Source organism: Meleagris gallopavo, chromosome 1 (genome assembly GCF_905368555.1).
Source record: "Meleagris gallopavo chromosome 1, MGAL_WU_HG_1.1, whole genome shotgun sequence".
NCBI lineage: Eukaryota > Metazoa > Chordata > Aves > Galliformes > Phasianidae > Meleagris > Meleagris gallopavo.
In genome coordinates this window covers 68,192,962-68,211,616 of record NC_139404.1, presented here as the reverse complement: position 1 = coordinate 68,211,616, position 18,655 = coordinate 68,192,962, and the positions used below count along the sequence as shown (strand labels likewise).

The following is an 18,655-nucleotide window of genomic DNA, read 5'->3' as shown; positions in this document are numbered from 1 at the left end:
CCAGATTTTTTATTTTTTTTTTTTTACACAGTATCTATTTATGCCAAAAAATATACATAAGCATTCACTAAACAGACACACAGCATTCAACCACTCATAACTGCTGGCATTTTCAACAGCAGAAATCGTGGTCTATGTCTGGAAATTATAAATTCATATTAAATACCAAAAATGTGAATGAGGGGATAATTTATTCAGACTTTGTAAAAGAAAAAAACTTTCCTTAAAAAAAAAAAAAGTGAACACTGGTCTTCTCATCTAAAGATAAGGCTGCTTTTCTCTTTAATAAACACAATAAAATGGTGCAGACATTTTTATTCCCTATAAAAATATTTTACAGTAGAATTTTATACTTAATTTATTTGTAATAGCTTTACTGTTTTGCTCTTCCTTCTGGCTTTAAATTTTATGGCAGGTTTCATTTCGTAATTATAATTCTCCACTTTACATTACAAGTAAATCATTTAGAGCAGTTAATTTTACTGATGCTGTCATTATATAAGAAGTCAGAAACAAACACATTATTTTAATTACTCTTTAAGCACTTGGCATCTTCAGCACATTGGTATGAAAGTAAGTTGTCGGATGGATGCCCACACCATTTTACTTATTGATGTCATTTTTTCCTTGTATGTGTCTGTAATATAACTAACCAAACAATATCTGTTGTACAGATACGAGCTTGGTATTTCAACAGCTATTTACATCAATAGGCAAGTGCACAATGCAAACAAACAACTATTAAGATTGCAGAAAGTATCACCCTTGTAGAATTTCTTGTTTCATTACCATGGCTTGATGTTTATTTGTTTTTTTAATACTATTATGTATTAAAGTTATGCTAGTGGAGTGATCTTTCTATCAAAGTACTTATACTTCTCAAACAGAAGACTTTGTATCATTATAGTAATTATTATTAGAAAGACAGCAAAACAGTTTTCTTCGCATTCTTTTTGACTGGTCCATCAAATACCACATTGACAAGGCAATAACAATTCAGAAGGCTGTGCTAAAGCAATAACAAAACTATAATACTTACATTTGCACATGTGGGGGCTGAAAACGTCCCTGGTTAATGTTGTAGAACGTGAAAGCCTGTGTGGGGTTGGAGCTGTACTCATCCACTTCAATTATGAGTCTACTGTGCTGATGCCTTCTAGCTGCCATAATGTGCGACTGGGCGAAAGCCATGCTTGCACTGGGTAGCTCTGCTTTCTCAGGCGATCATATCTGCTATCTTCCTACATCGACGGGAGAAGACCATGACATCTTATCTAATCAGCACACCTCTCTTTGAAAAACCTAAAAGTAGATGGAAGAGATGGAGCGTAACTGTTTGACAGTTAATCTGTTTTAAGATTTGCTTTATTTATTATGAGATGAAAATCAAGGAGGGAGTAAGGAGGAAGAGGCAGAGCTCAAAGAATTCATTACAAACCCTTCCAATTCAGCAATCTGATGAACATACTTCAGTTGAGGGCGGAAAGTGGGTGGGGGAAGTAAGCTTGCAACAGAATACAGGAGACAACTTGCTCAAATATTTCAGACATTTAATACAGATCTAAAACAGAATGGTGCATCAAATATTAATGTCTCATCAACACATTTACTTTTTTTTTTCCTGATCGAACTGTTGAATGTTTATATCCCGTCTTCCTCCAAGAAAACCCCAAACCTAAAACTGACTACACATCTGTGCATGACTAAAATGTGATCTAATTAAAAAGAATGAGATATACCAATTCTTAAGAAAGTCTATGCCATTTAATAATGGGATGCAATGCAAGTGGTTGCTCTTCAAATCCCAAGGAATAAAACAAACTCAGCCTTCCACACATGATTCTGGCTCTGAAGCATCCTGAAGGACCTCTTGATATACAAATGACAACCTCCCCACTTCAAACACATTCTCTTTTTAGCACTAGCCCCAAAATCTGGATTCAATGGGAAAAAAAAAAAGTGATTTGAAGGCTAACACACAGGTAAATGTTATTAAATATCAAAAAGTAAAATCCATAGAGGTTTTATGTTTGGGAATAAATGTTCTCTGAAGGTTACATATGTCTGTAACATCAGCACTGAAAACAGGCAGAGGAACTGCAAAGTGAAACCAAATGGAATGTAAAGAGTATCCCCTAGAAACAGCAGAAAGTAATTTAATTGTGAATCTTACTTTTATTTCTCAGTTTTAATAAAAAATGGATTATAAGGAATACAGGTGGGTATTTTTGCAGTATAATGTTGTGCCTTTTTTAAAAGTTGTCTGCCTTAAATATTTACTTTCATGTAAGCAAGGGCTTTTTTTCTCTAGCAAATATAAGTAATCTGCTTCAGAAGCTGTATTTCAAGAAAAGCTATGGTAGAATGCAGCAATTCATCTGATATGAGCAGTTTCTGAAAAGCAGAACTACAGCTTTTTTATGTGACCTTGCTGATATGAATTACTTCCATTCTGATGGGACCACTGCCAAGTGCTGGATGAGGAAGGTCTTCATAGTCACTCAAAGTTTTAAAGCTATTTATAGGTACTTAGGTCTAATTCAGTTCTAGTGGAAGTCAAGCACCTAAGTATCTTCAAAAACCCGGGCTTCAGTCCTTCTACTTACTGGAGTTGTTAAGTGCTCCAAGAAGTGGTGGTGTATTTTTGTTTTGAGAAACTTTGTCTTTAGAAAACTGGAATGAGAGATTCAGCTCATTTTTGTTACTTGCTGAATGGCTACAAAACAATGACAACTTGCTGTCTCTAACAACCCGCAGGAAAACTGTCAGAGAATAAAAAAGCAGCTGCCCCCCCCCTCTCCCCCCCAAGAAGTGAGTAGGGTAAAGAAATGGTAGAATAACAGCAAAGAAAATTTTGTATTTAAACACTCTAAGATGCTCTGTGCAGGCTACATGAACAAGCAGCAGCACAATGGAATGTGCCAGAGCAGGGGGAGGGAAGGGAGGCACGATTCTTGTAAGAATAATCAAATACAAATTGCAGCGCTTAGGAAATAAGAAATTATGATGGCAGATGTGAAGAATCCTCCCTGAGGAGCTTCCTGTAACAAATGAAGCATTTGTAAAGAAATTTGAATGGGCACGGTCAGGCATTTTATAGGGGGTAAACTGTTCCTAGTGAACCTACTTGTGTTTGAGAGAAAACATTAGGACTGGAGACTTCTAGAAATACTCTCCAGTATGATTAATAATATATGAGTCCACAGCTTTACGTGAGGATTTCAAATTATCTTAAAAAACACCCTGTGTTTTATAATTCAAGGCTCATGCCCACCTTAGACATAGCTGAACTGAAGCTGCAATGGCATTAAGGCACTGCCCGGCAGGATCTAGAATCTCCCATTGGCCTAAGGAAACTCTCAGTGCCCAAAGCAGCGGAGACACGTTTTTGTTACCCTCCTGTTTGGTCCTGTCTTCTACGATTGCTCTCAAGTGATACATCAAAGGAGAGGAGAAGCAGATGGATCCTTGCACCCCAATGTCAACTCTTAAGCTCTGCTTTCTCTTTCCAAGTGAAGGGAAATCAGTGCTTATCAACACAAACTAATTCAAAATAACATTTTTTTCCACTTTGTTTGCAAACAAAAACTAAGCACGACAAGTACACCACCAGTATACCATTTAGTGCTGAAGAGTTCCTTTAAGCAGGCAATCAATCCTTGCACATGGGAGAGCATGTGAATCACACCATTAGGCAAGCCTGCGAGGATGCTAGCCACAGACATTCAGCAAGAAGTTCACCACATGAACATGTAGGAAATTGGAAGGCAACATGTCCCACTTAAGGGGAAAAAAAAAAAAAAAAAAAAGAGAGAGAGACCACAGCATTGCTAAGTCTTCTGCCAAATGACAGTCACCCAGTGTCAACACTGGACACATAAAAAGCATCCAAGACAAGGGGGGTGGGGAGAAAAAAAAAGAGACAGATACTGCAATAAAAATAAGATAACTAGCAATCCCATGAATAGTTTATGCTAAACAAAAATCAAATACTGTAACACGCATAATCAGTAAGCATAATTCAATAGCAAGCTTCATTCAAGCTCATTTCAGAAACATACACAGATGTCTTTGAACCTTACCTTTCAGTCTAGGGCTGCTTTCCTGCATAAGTGGTTGGCTGACTACGAACATTCTTGGTGTTCGACAGAACAAGCTGTCTTTTTCTAGCTTGACTGATAACTAGGCTTACACCCATTACTCCCCTCTTTCTGTTTCTATTTCCAATGGTCCCCACAATTGTAACTTTCTCTTCTTTTAATATTGTGACTTTTTTTTCTAGCCTAGACCAGAGTATAAAATGTAGTGGGGAAATAATTATCTGCATCTCTAGTATGCAAGTTTTAAAATTTATATGCCCAGCATTACCAACACAGAGCACTAAGACTCAAATCCCCACAGCAACAACATGCTAACCATCCTCTTCCCCCAGACTTATGGAGCTGCGGGATGTCTGCCAGAGAAAAACAGGGAAATGTAAAAAGGACTGCAAGAACATGAATACTAAAATAAATATCACAAACCTGGCTGTTAGAATCACAGACTGAGAAAAAGCTATTAAACCAGCTATGCCGTTTCCTTACTGATGTCAGGAATGTTCTCCATGCATTATCTTTCAGGTGCTTCCTTTAACGTGTGCTGAGGTTCAGAAGCCTGAAACTCCAAAGCCCACTGTATACAATGGACACTGCTAGACCACCTTCAGCAGGCTTTGCATAAGGCTATAAACTATGTGGGTCACCATCTATTCCGAGGAATTACTGGACCAGGCAGGTCCTTCAATTCGGACATATATTTAAGTCATTTGCTGAATTAAGTTCTCAAATTAAAAAAAAAAAAAAAAAAAAAAGCATTAGGATTTGTTTTTACATCAACTCTCCAGCCTTTCTATGCATCCCTTTTTTTTTTTTCCCCCACTCCAGCCAATATTTTATTTTAATCTCACTTCTCAACTCCCTGATTCTGTTTCATTCTGTGTTCATCCTCCAGCTCGTTCTCTTGTCCATTGTCTCTCATCAGATCTTATTCCATCATCTCTATTGCTACCATCTACTCTTTGTCTCAAGACTACAAGCAATACCAAGACTTATTGACAATTATTCCAGAAATACGATATAAGAATCCAGACTTAAGAACAACACAGCTCAAGCAGATGTCACTGAAACAATAATTAGAAATCAAGCCAAAATACTGATGGTGATGATGACATTGATGATAAGAACAAAGAAGCTACAAATTAAGAAATAAAACTCTGATGGAGTTACCTGTTGGGCAAAGAACTTTGCCAGGTTACAAAAAATCTGGAGGTCAAAAGGCTTAACATGGCAGGAGCACATCACAGCAACAATGCTGAAGAGGGGAAGCTGCCAGATTTTGCATCAGCAATAGTGAGATATCATGAAGTAAGAAGAGAAGCTTGTGCTAGGTCAGTGGCAGAGGCAGCTAAAGAAAACACGTTTTGTTCAGAGTATGAAGAGCTGGGATTTGGGGACGCAATGAAGAAATAAAATGCTGTAGTAAAAAAAAGGCACCTTCATGCAGCTATAAAACATCAAAGCTATATTTTTTCAGGGAGAGCCAGTGAGACAACAGCAGTAAAATACCTTAACGAAGCACATGAGAGCTTGTGATAGACCACATAGTCACACACGTGCTTCTTGTGCAAATCACAGAATTGTAGAACGGTCTGAGGTGAGAAGTACCTTAAAGACCATCTAGTCCAACTCCCTGTCATGGGAACACTTTCCCATAGAAACTGAATACTGGTAATCTTGGAAACTGGTAAGCGGAAACCCTTCCTAGAGCTTCACTCAGAGTTCAGGTTGTCCCCTATACTGAGGGCAGACTGGTCTTCACAGGCTGTCAGGTCATCCTCTACAAGAAGCAGGCTCTTTATTTTGAAAAATGGGGGGGGGGGGAGAGGAAGGGGGGAAGTGCCACAGAGTATTCAACAGCAGTGGTACCAATCGTCATAGTAACATTCTTAAAACTGCCAGTGGCTTTGTGATAACAAATTACTGATGTTTATTTTTTGTTTTAAATCCCTCCTCACCCCCAACACAAACAGGTTATTACAGACTGTCCAGCAATAAGTGAACGTAATGGATGCAGTAAAGTGATTACTATGAGAAGTAGGCTGAAAACTATTCTTTTTCCTGTTGAAAATATCCATTTCACACAGTCCATACTAATCGATGGAATTAGGCTGCTATTTCCAGTTCTATCATCAGAAAATGAATGCAGAAACAATCCTAAAAAGACATTATTCTGTGGGAAAGGATGAGCCAAGCAAATCACTCTGCAGATAAAAGCTTTTCCAAAGTGATACATTCTCCTCTTCCTTCTCTTCATTTTCTGAAACGAAATGCAAGTCCTGGCAAACAAAAACCACCGAGTCTTCCCTTAAGAGACCAAGCAAATTCACTTGACAAATGAGGAATCTGAATGCTCTTAACACAATTGTGGACTTTGAAGTGAAGGCAGCAGCATCATAGAGACACTTGTAGGTTCTAAGATCAGCCATGTCACTTCTACTGATGGGATTATTAGGCCCTCTAAATGAGTACAGTTTTTGTACCAATTGCATTTAAAAAGTGAACAAGTGAAAATGCAATGTTTTGAAGTGAAATATGCACCTACAAGCCTTTCCCCAAAGGCAACTGCTTTACGTATATGTGACTTGTAATAATGAGTATTAAACAATATTTTAAAAACCAACAGATTCCTCAAGGATATCTGAATTGTCATTTTATAATGTGTGATGTCATTTATGGTGCCTCAACCCTTACCAAATTCCCAGAGTTCTATGTTATGAATATAGGGAGCTAGAATTCCTGCTTGGAAAGCTAGCCCCTCTAGGGTACAGAAGCAGGACAGCATTTGGGAATGTTAGTTTTCCTAAACGTCAGTTTAGCTCTGGTGCAGCGTGCCAAGGCGACAGCCCTTAAGCCTCCAGACCTCGATCCATGGCACACGCAGAGGCCTGGCACAAGCACCAGGCCTGGCACGAGGCCCTGAGCTGCCTTTGTGCCTCAGATCTGCTCAGTAGAGACCACGACCGAAGGGCAGCACCACATCAAAGTCACGTGTTTCAAGAAATCTCTGCTGTTAAGCAGCAAACAGACGTATACATTAGAATGAGTTCTGTAGAGCAGGTTTATCATCAGAATAAAAGTGGAACAAGCACACCAGTTAATTCTATGAGGGCCCAGAGGTGGGAAAATACATTGCTTCGTCAGCTTCTCAGGGCACAACATGTAAGGATATTGACTGATGTTTGTGCTTGTTGTCTAAAGGTCAAGAATCTGAATAAAACCTTTAAAATGCCTCTCTACTATGGCTCACCTGTTAAGTAGAGCACATATGCTCTGCTACGCTCTGGTCATCATTTTTAGAAACTTTTTCTTATGTTCTATCTTTAATAGATAGACATACTAAGCATCCTGCCTTCCAGCTTCAGCTCTCTTCAGAAGATGTGTAAGAAAGCTAAATCATCTCCTTAATTTATTAAGAGGACCCTTTGGACCATCTTAAAAACACATCTGAGATGGTTTTCTGCACTAGCAAACCTAAATTTGCTAACTGTTATCAAATAATATTCAGTTCTGTGACTGTATCTTTTCACCAGATGTCAGAGTTACTCCCAGACAAATAACCAGAAAAAGTAGACATAATTCTCAATTACCTGTATGCCTCAAAATCCTACCAACTTTAATGAGAAGAAACACACAATCTATCAAATCTTGTATTTAATCCGTCAAGGAATGCTTTGGTGTCTCCTCATTTATACCGTCTATTTCTTAACTGCAGATCTACAAGTCACAGAGCAACCTGTTTCGTAATGTGAAAAGATCCGTTGACTTACATAAGACTTTTTATTTCTCTGTAATTATAATTACCCTAACATGCATTAGGAAAAAATAAAAACAAATCCCCCGAGTTACGTCTCACCATGCAAAAATACATTGTTCCTCTTCTTTGCTGATTACAATGACCTGTCAAACACAGTATGACAACATTCGTCACTGAAATGAACTTTTACTCCAAATTAGTTTTCTTCCATTGCTCTCAAGCACAAGTATTATACACATTTCTCTCATTACTTCATAAATAAAAAACACTATTTGTTAGTACTTGTTAGCTTTAACTGTCATGCAAATATTTTATAGACAAAGCAAGTAGGAAATTAGATAATTTGTCTTTTGGAACTGCGCCCTTACATTCATTTCTTTGGAGTTTCCTTAAAAGGAGTACTGTATCTACTCTGTGTCAAAGTTCTGACCTGGCATCCAGAAAAAGAGGTGGATGGATTCAGAAAACACCAAAATTATACATTCGCCCATGAAATTTAACTGTGTTGATTTAAAACAATTATCACTTTAAAACCTTCTTAGCTTGTCTTATTTCAAATGATGACTGTATAATTTAAAATTACTTGTGCTAATTTACTTACCTAGGTTAACAAAGCCACAATGACTGAGTGTTCTATTTATGAAAATTTTATTTTATGTGGGATTATCAGGAGTATCATTTTCTGAACCAAGTTCTCATCTATACAAATAACAGTTAATTTATTCAATTAAATTTTAAAAAATACACTAATAATATGGGTTTGTCTTTTTCTTAAACGTCGACTTTACAATACACCAAATGCATTTTAAACACTGCAACACTCTAAGATCAACAAACAGGCTGGACATTTGCTAAATGTTTTAGAGTAACCCTACATACAATCTTGCCTGGACATATAAAACATCACATTTGAATAAAATATTTACATGGATTCATTTTTCTTAAGGAAAAAATCTTTTCTCTGAAAAATATTCTGCTTTACTCGATGTTGCTCTATTTATCCCAAAATATCTGCCAACGTAGCTTATCTATTTAAGTAATTACCTCTAAGGAAGGAAATTTTAAATAAATATATCTAAAAGCCACAAAACTCATTCTTCACTCTACAAAATTAGCTTTCATCCCTGGTAGTATTTCAAAAATCTGCTATGCTACTGAAGATTCCAAGCTCATACAAGAAAAATTACAAGTCCCAAAATGACAGTAGTCATCTTAATAAATAATAAAAAAAAAAAAGCTAAAATACAGGTTATCTGGAAACATTACCAAAAATAGACATTTCAATAGGAGTAAACTAAGATTGTGGTGCTTTGATTCCACATTTCAGTCTGCAATTTGGGCATGTCATCTGACGAAGCTCTCGAATCCCTTAAAATATTTGCTTAGAAAATGAATATATAAGTACTGAAATATCATATATTTAAGAAGACAGAGTTTGGTTTAAATCTGCAACTGAAGAACTTTGTTCTTTTCCTTTACCCTTTTGTGAGAACTACCTAATATTAATTTCTTAGCCTTTATCTGGACAAGCATCACCAGGTCAAATTCAAGTTACCTGAGCCACAGAATTTATCCAAACTAATTTCCATGGAAATAGCATATAAATGCACAGAATTTAGCTGATTGGGTCATTCTCACCTGAGGGCAGAGTAAATCCAAATGATCTACGCTGCTTGCTCTGATACCAGTCTTTTATCAGAATATGGCAAAGCCTAATACTAAATGCCTAGCAGTCAGTTCAAGTCACTCTAAAGCAAGCACTCAAAATTAGTGTCCTCCACCAGCAGGGTTAGCCCATGGTCAGCAGTGCATAGTGATGGTACTAGGGTGGCTGAGGACAATAAGTAGCAGACAGCAAAACAGGCAGCAATTCCCACACTCTGAGGGCAGCCAGAGGTAGAGTTGCTGCTTCACACAAAGGCATGTTGATGCCAGCAGGGCAGCTCACAGAGTCTTCCCTTTTTGTCCAGCAGCATTGCTCAGATTTGGATGAATTTCTGTTGCTGACATTTCCCTCTGATTTCAGGAAAAAATCTAACACAGTCTTGAAAGGTTGCTGATCTCTATGTCAATACACTAGAATGGGAAAATAAAAGTCTAATACCTGTAGCTGAAGATGAATGAAATGCAAAGTATAAGCATGCAAACGTGTAAATCAGAATATACAACAGCTCATATGTAAATATACCTTCAGTGATACTACTTTAAGGATAATCTTATTAAAAGGAATCAAGAAATCTTTTTAACAGCTTTATATATTATATATATTTATATATATTTGTTCACAAAACTTTGAAAATTAAGTACATTGTCCTATTATTTTAATTGTTTCTACCTTTCAATCCTTCAGCTTTATTTATTCGGTTGAAATCCTTCAAGACGTCTGATTATTATCTGATGATTATCTGATCATCCAGGAAGAGAGTCAGTGGGTTTGCCCTGTTTATTTTTCCAGGTATCCTCCCCAGGACTGATAGGAAAAACATAAGACAGAAGTTGGACCATTCACTCCTTGTACACATGAGGTCACGCCCACATAGAGCCCCCTCCAAGCTCCATGGGAAACCGAGACAAAGATAACTAAATCTCTCCCTTTAAGGAAAGAGGATAGATAACACAGAAGCCCCAGGTACACAGTACTGAGGCAGAGTGTTGGAGATCAGGAAGACCCAGTCCTACAGTGCCTTTTTCCACAACAGGATGCTGCAAATCACTGCTCTCCCTAAAACTGAAGAGGCTATTTGTGAGAGAAACAAAAATCAGGAGAAAACCTACACGGAGACAGCACGTTCATAGTACTTCACTCCAATTTAGGTAACTCAGGTGGTAGCTCATGCACTGCAAAGTGCTGGACCAGCTGCTGCTCAACTGTGGCTCTGAGCCATACACACACTGCATCACCTCGTTTGCTGGCTGTTTGAAAAACTCTTTTGAGTTTTATTTGGACAGATTACAAATCCTCATTTGACCCAAAAGATGCTAAAACAAAGCCAGTGGTGAAAAGTAAAGGGAGACCAAAATGAAAAAAATAATTAGGAGGAAAACATCAAAGTAGTCAAATTAAACTACTACACATTTCTGGATTTTTTTTTTCTGTCTCCCTTTTACTTGATCAATCTGGTAAAGCCAGAATATTTTTTGGTGTTGTCAGATCTTCTAACATTCAGTTTTTACTATTTTGTTAACTACTGGCAGTAGCTGGGTCTTAATCCATCCCCTCCCTCTCCAGCAGGCAAGGTACCTTGAACTTTTACCACAACCAACTCACACTAGGGATTCAGTACATGTGCTGAGGAAAAAACTGAGATATATCTCAGAATAGCGATACTGTGAAGATAAGCTTTGAGCAATATATTTTTGGTTTACTGCAAAACCAAAAGGAAGGCTGTCACACAAACAAGACATAATTCTAGGATTATTATTTACTGCTACATGAGTGTCCACAGACCAACTGAAATCCAAGAACAAACTATACTAGGCACTGTACAATCAAACAGCAGCAAAAAGCTTCTGCCCCGAAGAGATTACAGTCTACCAAAACTCAACAAAGGATGTGGGACAGAAATGATACAGCAATGTAGAAAAAAATGATCAAGGCAATGACAGAACATTACGTTCCTTCCATTTATTTTTGAAGACAATGAAAAAATAAGCGGGATTAATGTCACAAAGAAAAAAAAAGGAAAAAAAAGGTATGATAGAGCAGGTGAGAAGAGAAAAAAAGATAAGAACATTAAGTGCCATGCAGGATGTTTGAGCCAGAGAGAACGCAAAGTAAAGCGACTGAGAGCTGGCAAAGAGGGATCTTCAGCAAAGCAACCAATTAGGATAAGGCAAATAAAAAACAGTCAAATATATCAGTAACCATTGGTCTTTTCCGTATGCTGCTTCTACAGCTGCTCTGCTGGCTCCAGTCTTTGGCCGAATGGCAAGATCCTCACCTACTGTAAGAGAAGCTGGAATACATGTGTGGTACATAACTGAACCTGAAAGGTCAGGAGAGCATGCTGCATCAAAACAGCTTGCAAAAAAGTCATATATGTTTAACACAGTAATCTTATTAGCAGAAATGTATAAACTAAAAAGACATAATCAGTAAGTGGCAAATACTTGCAACCGAAATGTACTGTATGTATTACAACTCTTAAAAAAAGAAAATCTAAATAAGATGACCAATTAACTGACATTATGAACCCAATTTTACTCCCATGGTAAATACTGGTATTTTAAATAGTAAAGCATTCTGTATTTAGGTTAGCATAATGAAGACCAAATCAGCTACAACTGCAAGTTACTACATATACAGCATGATGGTTATTTGTTAATCCTACTATAATTCCCACTGCCACATCAAATCACAACAAAACTGTCAGACTTGTTGACAGTTTCAACAATGAGGTCAAGCAGTGAGCAGTCACAAGAGGATGAACTGCTTCACCCTCTGGAGGTGGTCTCTGCAGAAGCAGGTGAATAGTCATTACACTAAGAGCTCCGCTCCTTTTTGCAATGTATCTTACACTGGACTGTCATTCTGTAACCTTACCCAAGCATTTCATTCACATGTATTTTAGTTATAACAACATTAGCCTCTAAGGGTGACCTTCTAAGAGGAAGTCACACAATAACAGTCCAGTGTCTTTAACGGATTCCCTTATATTAATAGCCTTGCTTATATTTCAAAACAAACCTGGAAGATTCAGGATTGAAACAGGAGCGTGTATTTAAGTTAGAAATAATGATTAGAGACCACATCGCTTTTATACACTGCAGCACAGACCCAACTCACCCATGGACAATGTTCACCAAACCCAACCTGGTATAAATGCAAATGACAGTTTCCACCACTATACTCGATCTTCACGGGAGACCTCAAACTGTACGTTGTAACAGCATAATACATCTTAATGTAACAGTACCATGCGGAAAGACTCTTCCCTCAGATTATTTTACATATCCTCTCTGAATCTGGCTGCTTGCAATTCTTTGAAATACGGTTTAACAGGAATCAAATGAACTGCAGGGAATTACTACTATGTGTATCAATCATTTGAGATGAAAACTGATTTCATGTACAAAAATACTGAAATCCTCAAATTTAAACTCATGTTTTTATTCACTGATACCGTTTGCGAGAAGAAACTATCTGCATTAATTAAGTGGTCAGCTGGTTCTAAGGAATTTGAGGTTCCTCATAATTCAATGGCAAAACTCTAGCTGACATAAAAAACAGAAACCTCTCTATATACCACTGCATGCTCTACTACAATAGAGAAAAGTCCATTCCTGTGTAACTCTTCAGGTGAGAGGGACTGCATTTGAGGCAGCAAATCTGATTGTATTCCTTTCCTAAGAGGACATAATATGGACTTTTTTTCTAATTCTTTACAATGAATTCAGTTAGATAAATATGATCACAAACAGCACTATAATCATTAACTCAAGAAGCAGAAACATCAATGTCAGAATAGGCAATGTATTCCAAATCAGAACTCTGGTCCGCTTTACATTCCTGCTGACAGTTCCTGTAATGAGCACACAGCATTAAAGAAAAACCATGACCTGTTTAAACAAAGATCAGAGCACCAGCTTTATCTGTGCATTCTCTGGTGTTGTTTGTTGTTTGATATCACAAACTAATACCAAAGCACCCTACAATAACACTTTAACACGTTTTCACACAGGGCACGAAGGGTTTGCTCTCGTCTAACAGGAACAATTGTTTATCTTTAACACAGGTGCTTTTCTTCATGTGAATCTGTACAGGTATTCACAGCAGTTACAATGCTTTAAATTAGACTGAAGGAAAGCACAGAGAAGAGACAGACAATGGTGTACAAGCGAGAAATTTTAAGACTCTTCTGTTTCAGATAGCCTGAGACAACGAAGAAACGAGAAAAGCAAAGCTAGAATTGTTTAAACACACCATTTAAATTCTGTGGCTAATGATTACAATCAATCAGTTCATTTACGTAACATACACAGGATAGCCACTTAATAATTTAAAAAATCATATGCAAAATAAAAAATACATACCTACACTGCCAGCAAATTTACATCACGGCACAGTTTAACACGCACAGGTCCAGCACGCATTACAGCCCTATGATGACTACTTAACAGTCTTCTCAAAAGATGCACTCATTTTGGAAGCCAAACCCCGGCCATACACATTTTCTGTGCAGTCCTGCAATTTAAATATCTACTGATACACTCTTGAGAAACTGAGCTCACTTCACCAGGAGCTTATCACAAAGTTTAATAATCTTGCCCAGTTATCAATTTATCCAAAATAACTAAAGCTCCTTTGCTCTGTAGCCTAAATTACTTACTAAATTCATTAAGCATTAACTGAAGTTGAAGTGGTTATCAATACTCAACGTTATCAACAGATCTTTCAATTAAGGTATTACCAAGATATGTGTGGTGTACGCAGAAACCTTCAACTACTGATCATTTGCCAAAGAGAACGGAAGGTCTGAAACCTGCCCGCTCTCTGCACGTTTCCCATCCTTATCTCCTATGTTGGCTCTGCACATATATATGTACTTAAAAATGTATTTCATGCTGCTGGTTCAACGTGCAAACCATAGAAACGCAGACACAGAGAAAACAGTGAGATACATTAAAATCAACGAACCCCCTACCTAACCCTCTTCAATCTTCTATTTTTTTCCCCGCTCCGCTGCTCGGAGCGTGCCGGGTACCAAGCAGCAGCGCGATGCACGACACGAAAATCAGCACGAATTCTCAGCAACTTACTGAACGCTCTCCTCCCGGAACAAAACTTTGGAGGTCACCAGATCCTTTCCTACCACCCGGCAAAGTTCTCCCGCTCCCACCGCCCCTTCCCCGGGCCGAGCTGCCGCACCCGCTGCTCCCGGGCTCCCTCTGGGCGGTCCGTGCCCTCGCACCTGCCCGTGGCCGACGGAGCCGCCCTCCCTCCGACCCGCGGCTCGCAGCCTCCGCGGGAACTCGCTAACAAAGTAACTTCCCGGCGGGAGCGCGGCCGCTTTCCCCTCAGCCCCGCGGCCGGAGAGAGGCGGAGGCCGGACGGGCAACGCTCCGCTCAGCGGCTGACAGCCCGGATTTACCTTCGCGCAGCCCTTCCTCCGGCCCGGCGGAAGGCGAGCGGCGGCAGAGCGGCATGGAGGCAGGGCGCGGGGAGCTGCGGGGCGCTTCCCTCCGCCTCTCGGCAGCCCCTGCTCCTCGGAAAGCCCTTCCCCCTGCCGGACCGCCTCACTCTCTCCGGCTTCGGGGCATACGTATCTATTTTTTAAGGAGCGCGGAGAAGCCGCGGGGAGGCTCGGCTGGGAGAGGCGAAGCCCTGACGCGCTTGGGGGTGGGCAGGCGGGGGGATCCAGATCCTGGCACGGCCACGCACGCACACCCATCCCCCCTTCTCCGCGGTCCCCAGCCGGGGAAGACAGCACCGAGGCTCGAGCACCCCGCCGCCTCCAACCGACCCCGCCGCGGGGAGCGGGGCCCTTCGCGGTGCCCCCGCCCCGAACCGCGGGCAGACCCCGCCCGGGGCGGCCGCCCGGATCCCTCCCCGCTCCCACCCCGCGGGGCAGGGGCGCTCCCCAGAGCACTTACCCTGCCCGCCAGGGCTGCTCTGAAGCCGCAGGATTTTGTGCGAGTGCCCGTCTCGTTCTCCGGGAGCCCAGCCTCCCCTCCCCCTCGTCTCCCCTCCCCCGCCTCCCCCACCTCCTTTGGGGGACCAGGAATCCCCCACCGCCGGCCCTCCCCTCCTCCCCGCCCGCCCGGGGAGCCCCGCGCCGCCGGAGCGCCGAGCGGCCGCGGCCCGGCCCGTGGTCAGAGCTGCCCGGCCGGGCACGGGGCCCGCGGTGCTCCATGGCCCCCGGCCGGGGCCGGGACGAGCTGCCGGCCCGCCCCCGCGCCTCTACGCCCTCCGCCCGAGGGGCTCGCCGGAGCCCGCCCGCCCCGAGGCAGAGCTGACGCAGCCCCTGGGGAGCGGGGGGGTTAGGCGGGAGCTCCGTGCCGGCCGCCCCCGCGTCCCTTCGTTGCGCGGGGGGAAGTTGATCGGGGTGTCCGCCTGCAGCCAGGCCGCGCCACGCCGCGCCGGCCGTGAGGCGGAGAGCGGGCGGCAGTGGGGGGGTCCGCGGCTGCTGGCCCTGGCCCGCTGCCCTCCTCCTCACGGCGGCCCGGGTTTCCCTCTCCGCCTCCCGCCTTGGGGTCGGGGGAGCCGCTCCCCGCCACGGCCGAGGGCGGGGGGTTGGGAGGTGTTTGTGGGGCAGCGGGAACTTGGGGGTGTGAGGGGAAGGCCCTCTTCCTGCCTGCACCTGGTGTGGCTCCCGGAGGCACCGAGCATGCATGGCTTGTGTGCGCTTTAAAATCAGGCCATGATCATCGAATCATAAATATATAATATTGCGCTCCTATGATATTATGAGTAGAGAGCAGGAGAGTTAAACGCATGCATCGAGGAGAGGCAAATTACATGTAAAGGGCTTTACTGCACAGTCGTCAAGTGATTCTGAAATGAAATACTTTAAAATCCCTCCAAGAATAAATTTAATTCCTGCACGGCTGCTCCTGTCTCACCTAGCAGGCGAGGAAGCGTGCTGGATGGCCAGCAACAATTAGTGAGCTACATCTGCTTTTAGCACACACGGTGACTTGATAGAACAGTCCCTGAAAAAATGGTGTGCATCCGTTCCTTAAAAGAGAACTGGGATTTGGGCAGTTGTTCTGTGTAAGAATCAAACAGACAGCGTTTGAGGGTTTTTTTCTGAAAGGAGAAAAAAAAAGAGAATGCATTTCAGACCAGCCCAATAGTGAAACTATTTCTAAAGCAGAGGCCAAACTGGAGCACAAGGCTCTCACAGGGGGCAAGTACCTCCGCTACCCTCTGAGCCATTATCTGTGGGTGGAGATGAGGCCAGGCTGTATCAGAAAGCAAAAAATTGGACCTGAGAACCCTCCCTCACTATTTCTGTTAGTGACAAAACATATTTATCTTGAAATTTTGCATTTTCACATGTCAGCGTTTTTACAACAATATAAATGTGCTTGAAAATTTTTTGATCAGCCTAATGGTTAGGGCCTATTAGGAGCTGCAGAATGTATTCACAATAAATTCACTTATTCAAATGCATGAATACAAGCTTAGAAAAGTAATTACAGGCACCCGTTTTTGGAAATCTAGAGGCTGGGTAGGTTCCCCATGAGAAATACGAGTAATAAATTTCTTCAAAGAAAGAAAGAAAGAAAGAGAGACAGACAGACAGACAGAAAGAAAGAAAAGGAAGGAAAGAAGGAAGGAACGAAGAAAGAAAGAAAGAAAGAAAGAAAGAAAGAAAGAAAGAAAGAAAGAAAGAAAGAAAGAAAGAAAGAAAGAAAGAAAGAAAGAAAGAAAGAAAGAAAGAAAGAAAGGAAAAAGAAAGAAAGAAAGAAAGAGAAAGAAAGAAAGAAAAGTGCTTGCTAAGTATTGCTCTTTTTTATTTTTGTCTTTAATATTGACATTGTTGATGAAATGTTCTAGATACGGTAGAGATGGCTTGAAATAAAACCTTCATTTTAATTATTGTTTAAAAGAACAAATAAAAAAAATGGCATTACCAATTTAGATATTTTGCTTTTAAAAATTTTAGTTGCCTAAGAGTAACTGATCTTCCTTTTTTTGGTGAACATGTATACATAAATTTGCAGCTGATTGTTATTAACAAGTCTGGCTATTTTGATTCTTCTTCAGCTAAGAGACTGCGTTGTATTCGTACACATTGTATTATTCCATTTTAGCTTTTAAACCTTTTATTCAGAATATTAATTTCTTAGCCTCTATTGTTACAAAATAGTGAATGATACTTTACATTTTTAGTTATTTACTTATGATTTCTGTCAAATTCTGCTTGCATGAAAACTGACACTCAGATAAAATTGATGTGGCATAGTTTCAAATTGTCCATTAATTAAGAATACCTTAAGTGTGCTTGACGCATTTCAAAAGCATGTTTGCATTTTAAAATACTTCTTGAAACAACTGAAATAATGACAAATGAATGGGAATTCAATGGGAAATGTCTGGTAGCCATCACCTTCACAGTCCTAGTGAAAGCAGATCTTATCCTCTCATGCTTGGGTTTAGTTGTAGATTGACAGAGAAAAATAGGCAATCTTACTTTTTCTACTCTTGCGTTGATTTTTCAGCTAGTTCTTAACAGAACTCCCTGAATGGATTGAAACAAAGATACTCAGCCTGCCTGCAGAATAAACTGCGGCTTTCAAAAATTGCTTTCCTGCATCAGTTACATCCTTCTCCATCTGCTTATCCAGTGACTTCAGCCAATTCAGTGGCATCACCTTCAAAACTTCAGCAGCAAACATCTTTTTGATTAGCTGTCTTAACTCATGTCAGTATATGGCAGCAAGTGTAAGATCTAAGTTACTTGCAATATCAAATATAATTTGAAGAAATAGAGGTAACACAGCAAATGAATTTTGGATGGAAATATGCTGGAATAATATTAGGACAATGCTTGTAATGGGTTTTTGATCAAATTAATGAGATAATGATGCAAAGAACCCCTAAACAGTTCCCATTGGTTGTACAAAGAGATCATTATGTTAAGGTGGAAGAACTCATGTATCTTATTTTCAGATTCTTATTATAATGACAAAGTGCTGTATGTGAACCTTTACTTACTTAGCAACTGACAAAAATGAATTTCAAATAATAGTGGAGGACGTGATCCCCTTATCTAAAGTGAAAGATCATTGGGGAAGTGAAGTTTGGGAGAATGCAGGAGGGAGGTATAAATAGTAAAGATAATTCTATATGAAAGTG

General features: G+C 40.5%; 1 protein-coding gene across 5 annotated transcripts in view; it reads right to left on the bottom strand.

Annotated features, from left to right (window-relative positions):
* Positions 1-15,597, bottom strand: part of MPPED1 (metallophosphoesterase domain containing 1) — a 63,315-nt gene extending 47,718 nt beyond the window's left edge. The window contains exons 1-3 of one of the 5 annotated variants that reach the window (XM_085232568.1): positions 15,445-15,463; positions 10,187-10,321; positions 1,040-1,302 (exon numbers count right to left, since the gene is read on the bottom strand). In XM_085232568.1, coding sequence (XP_085088694.1) covers positions 1,040-1,191 — 152 coding nt within the window. In that variant the 5' untranslated portion in view covers positions 1,192-1,302; positions 10,187-10,321; positions 15,445-15,463. Of the gene's footprint in view, positions 1-1,039; positions 1,303-1,438; positions 4,508-10,186; positions 10,322-11,716; positions 11,796-14,942; positions 15,419-15,444 lie in introns of those variants that run through there. The other 4 variants (XM_085232558.1, XM_085232550.1, XM_085232564.1 and 1 more) reach the window with 4 other exon arrangements.
* Positions 15,598-18,655: the final 3,058 nt, after the last annotated feature.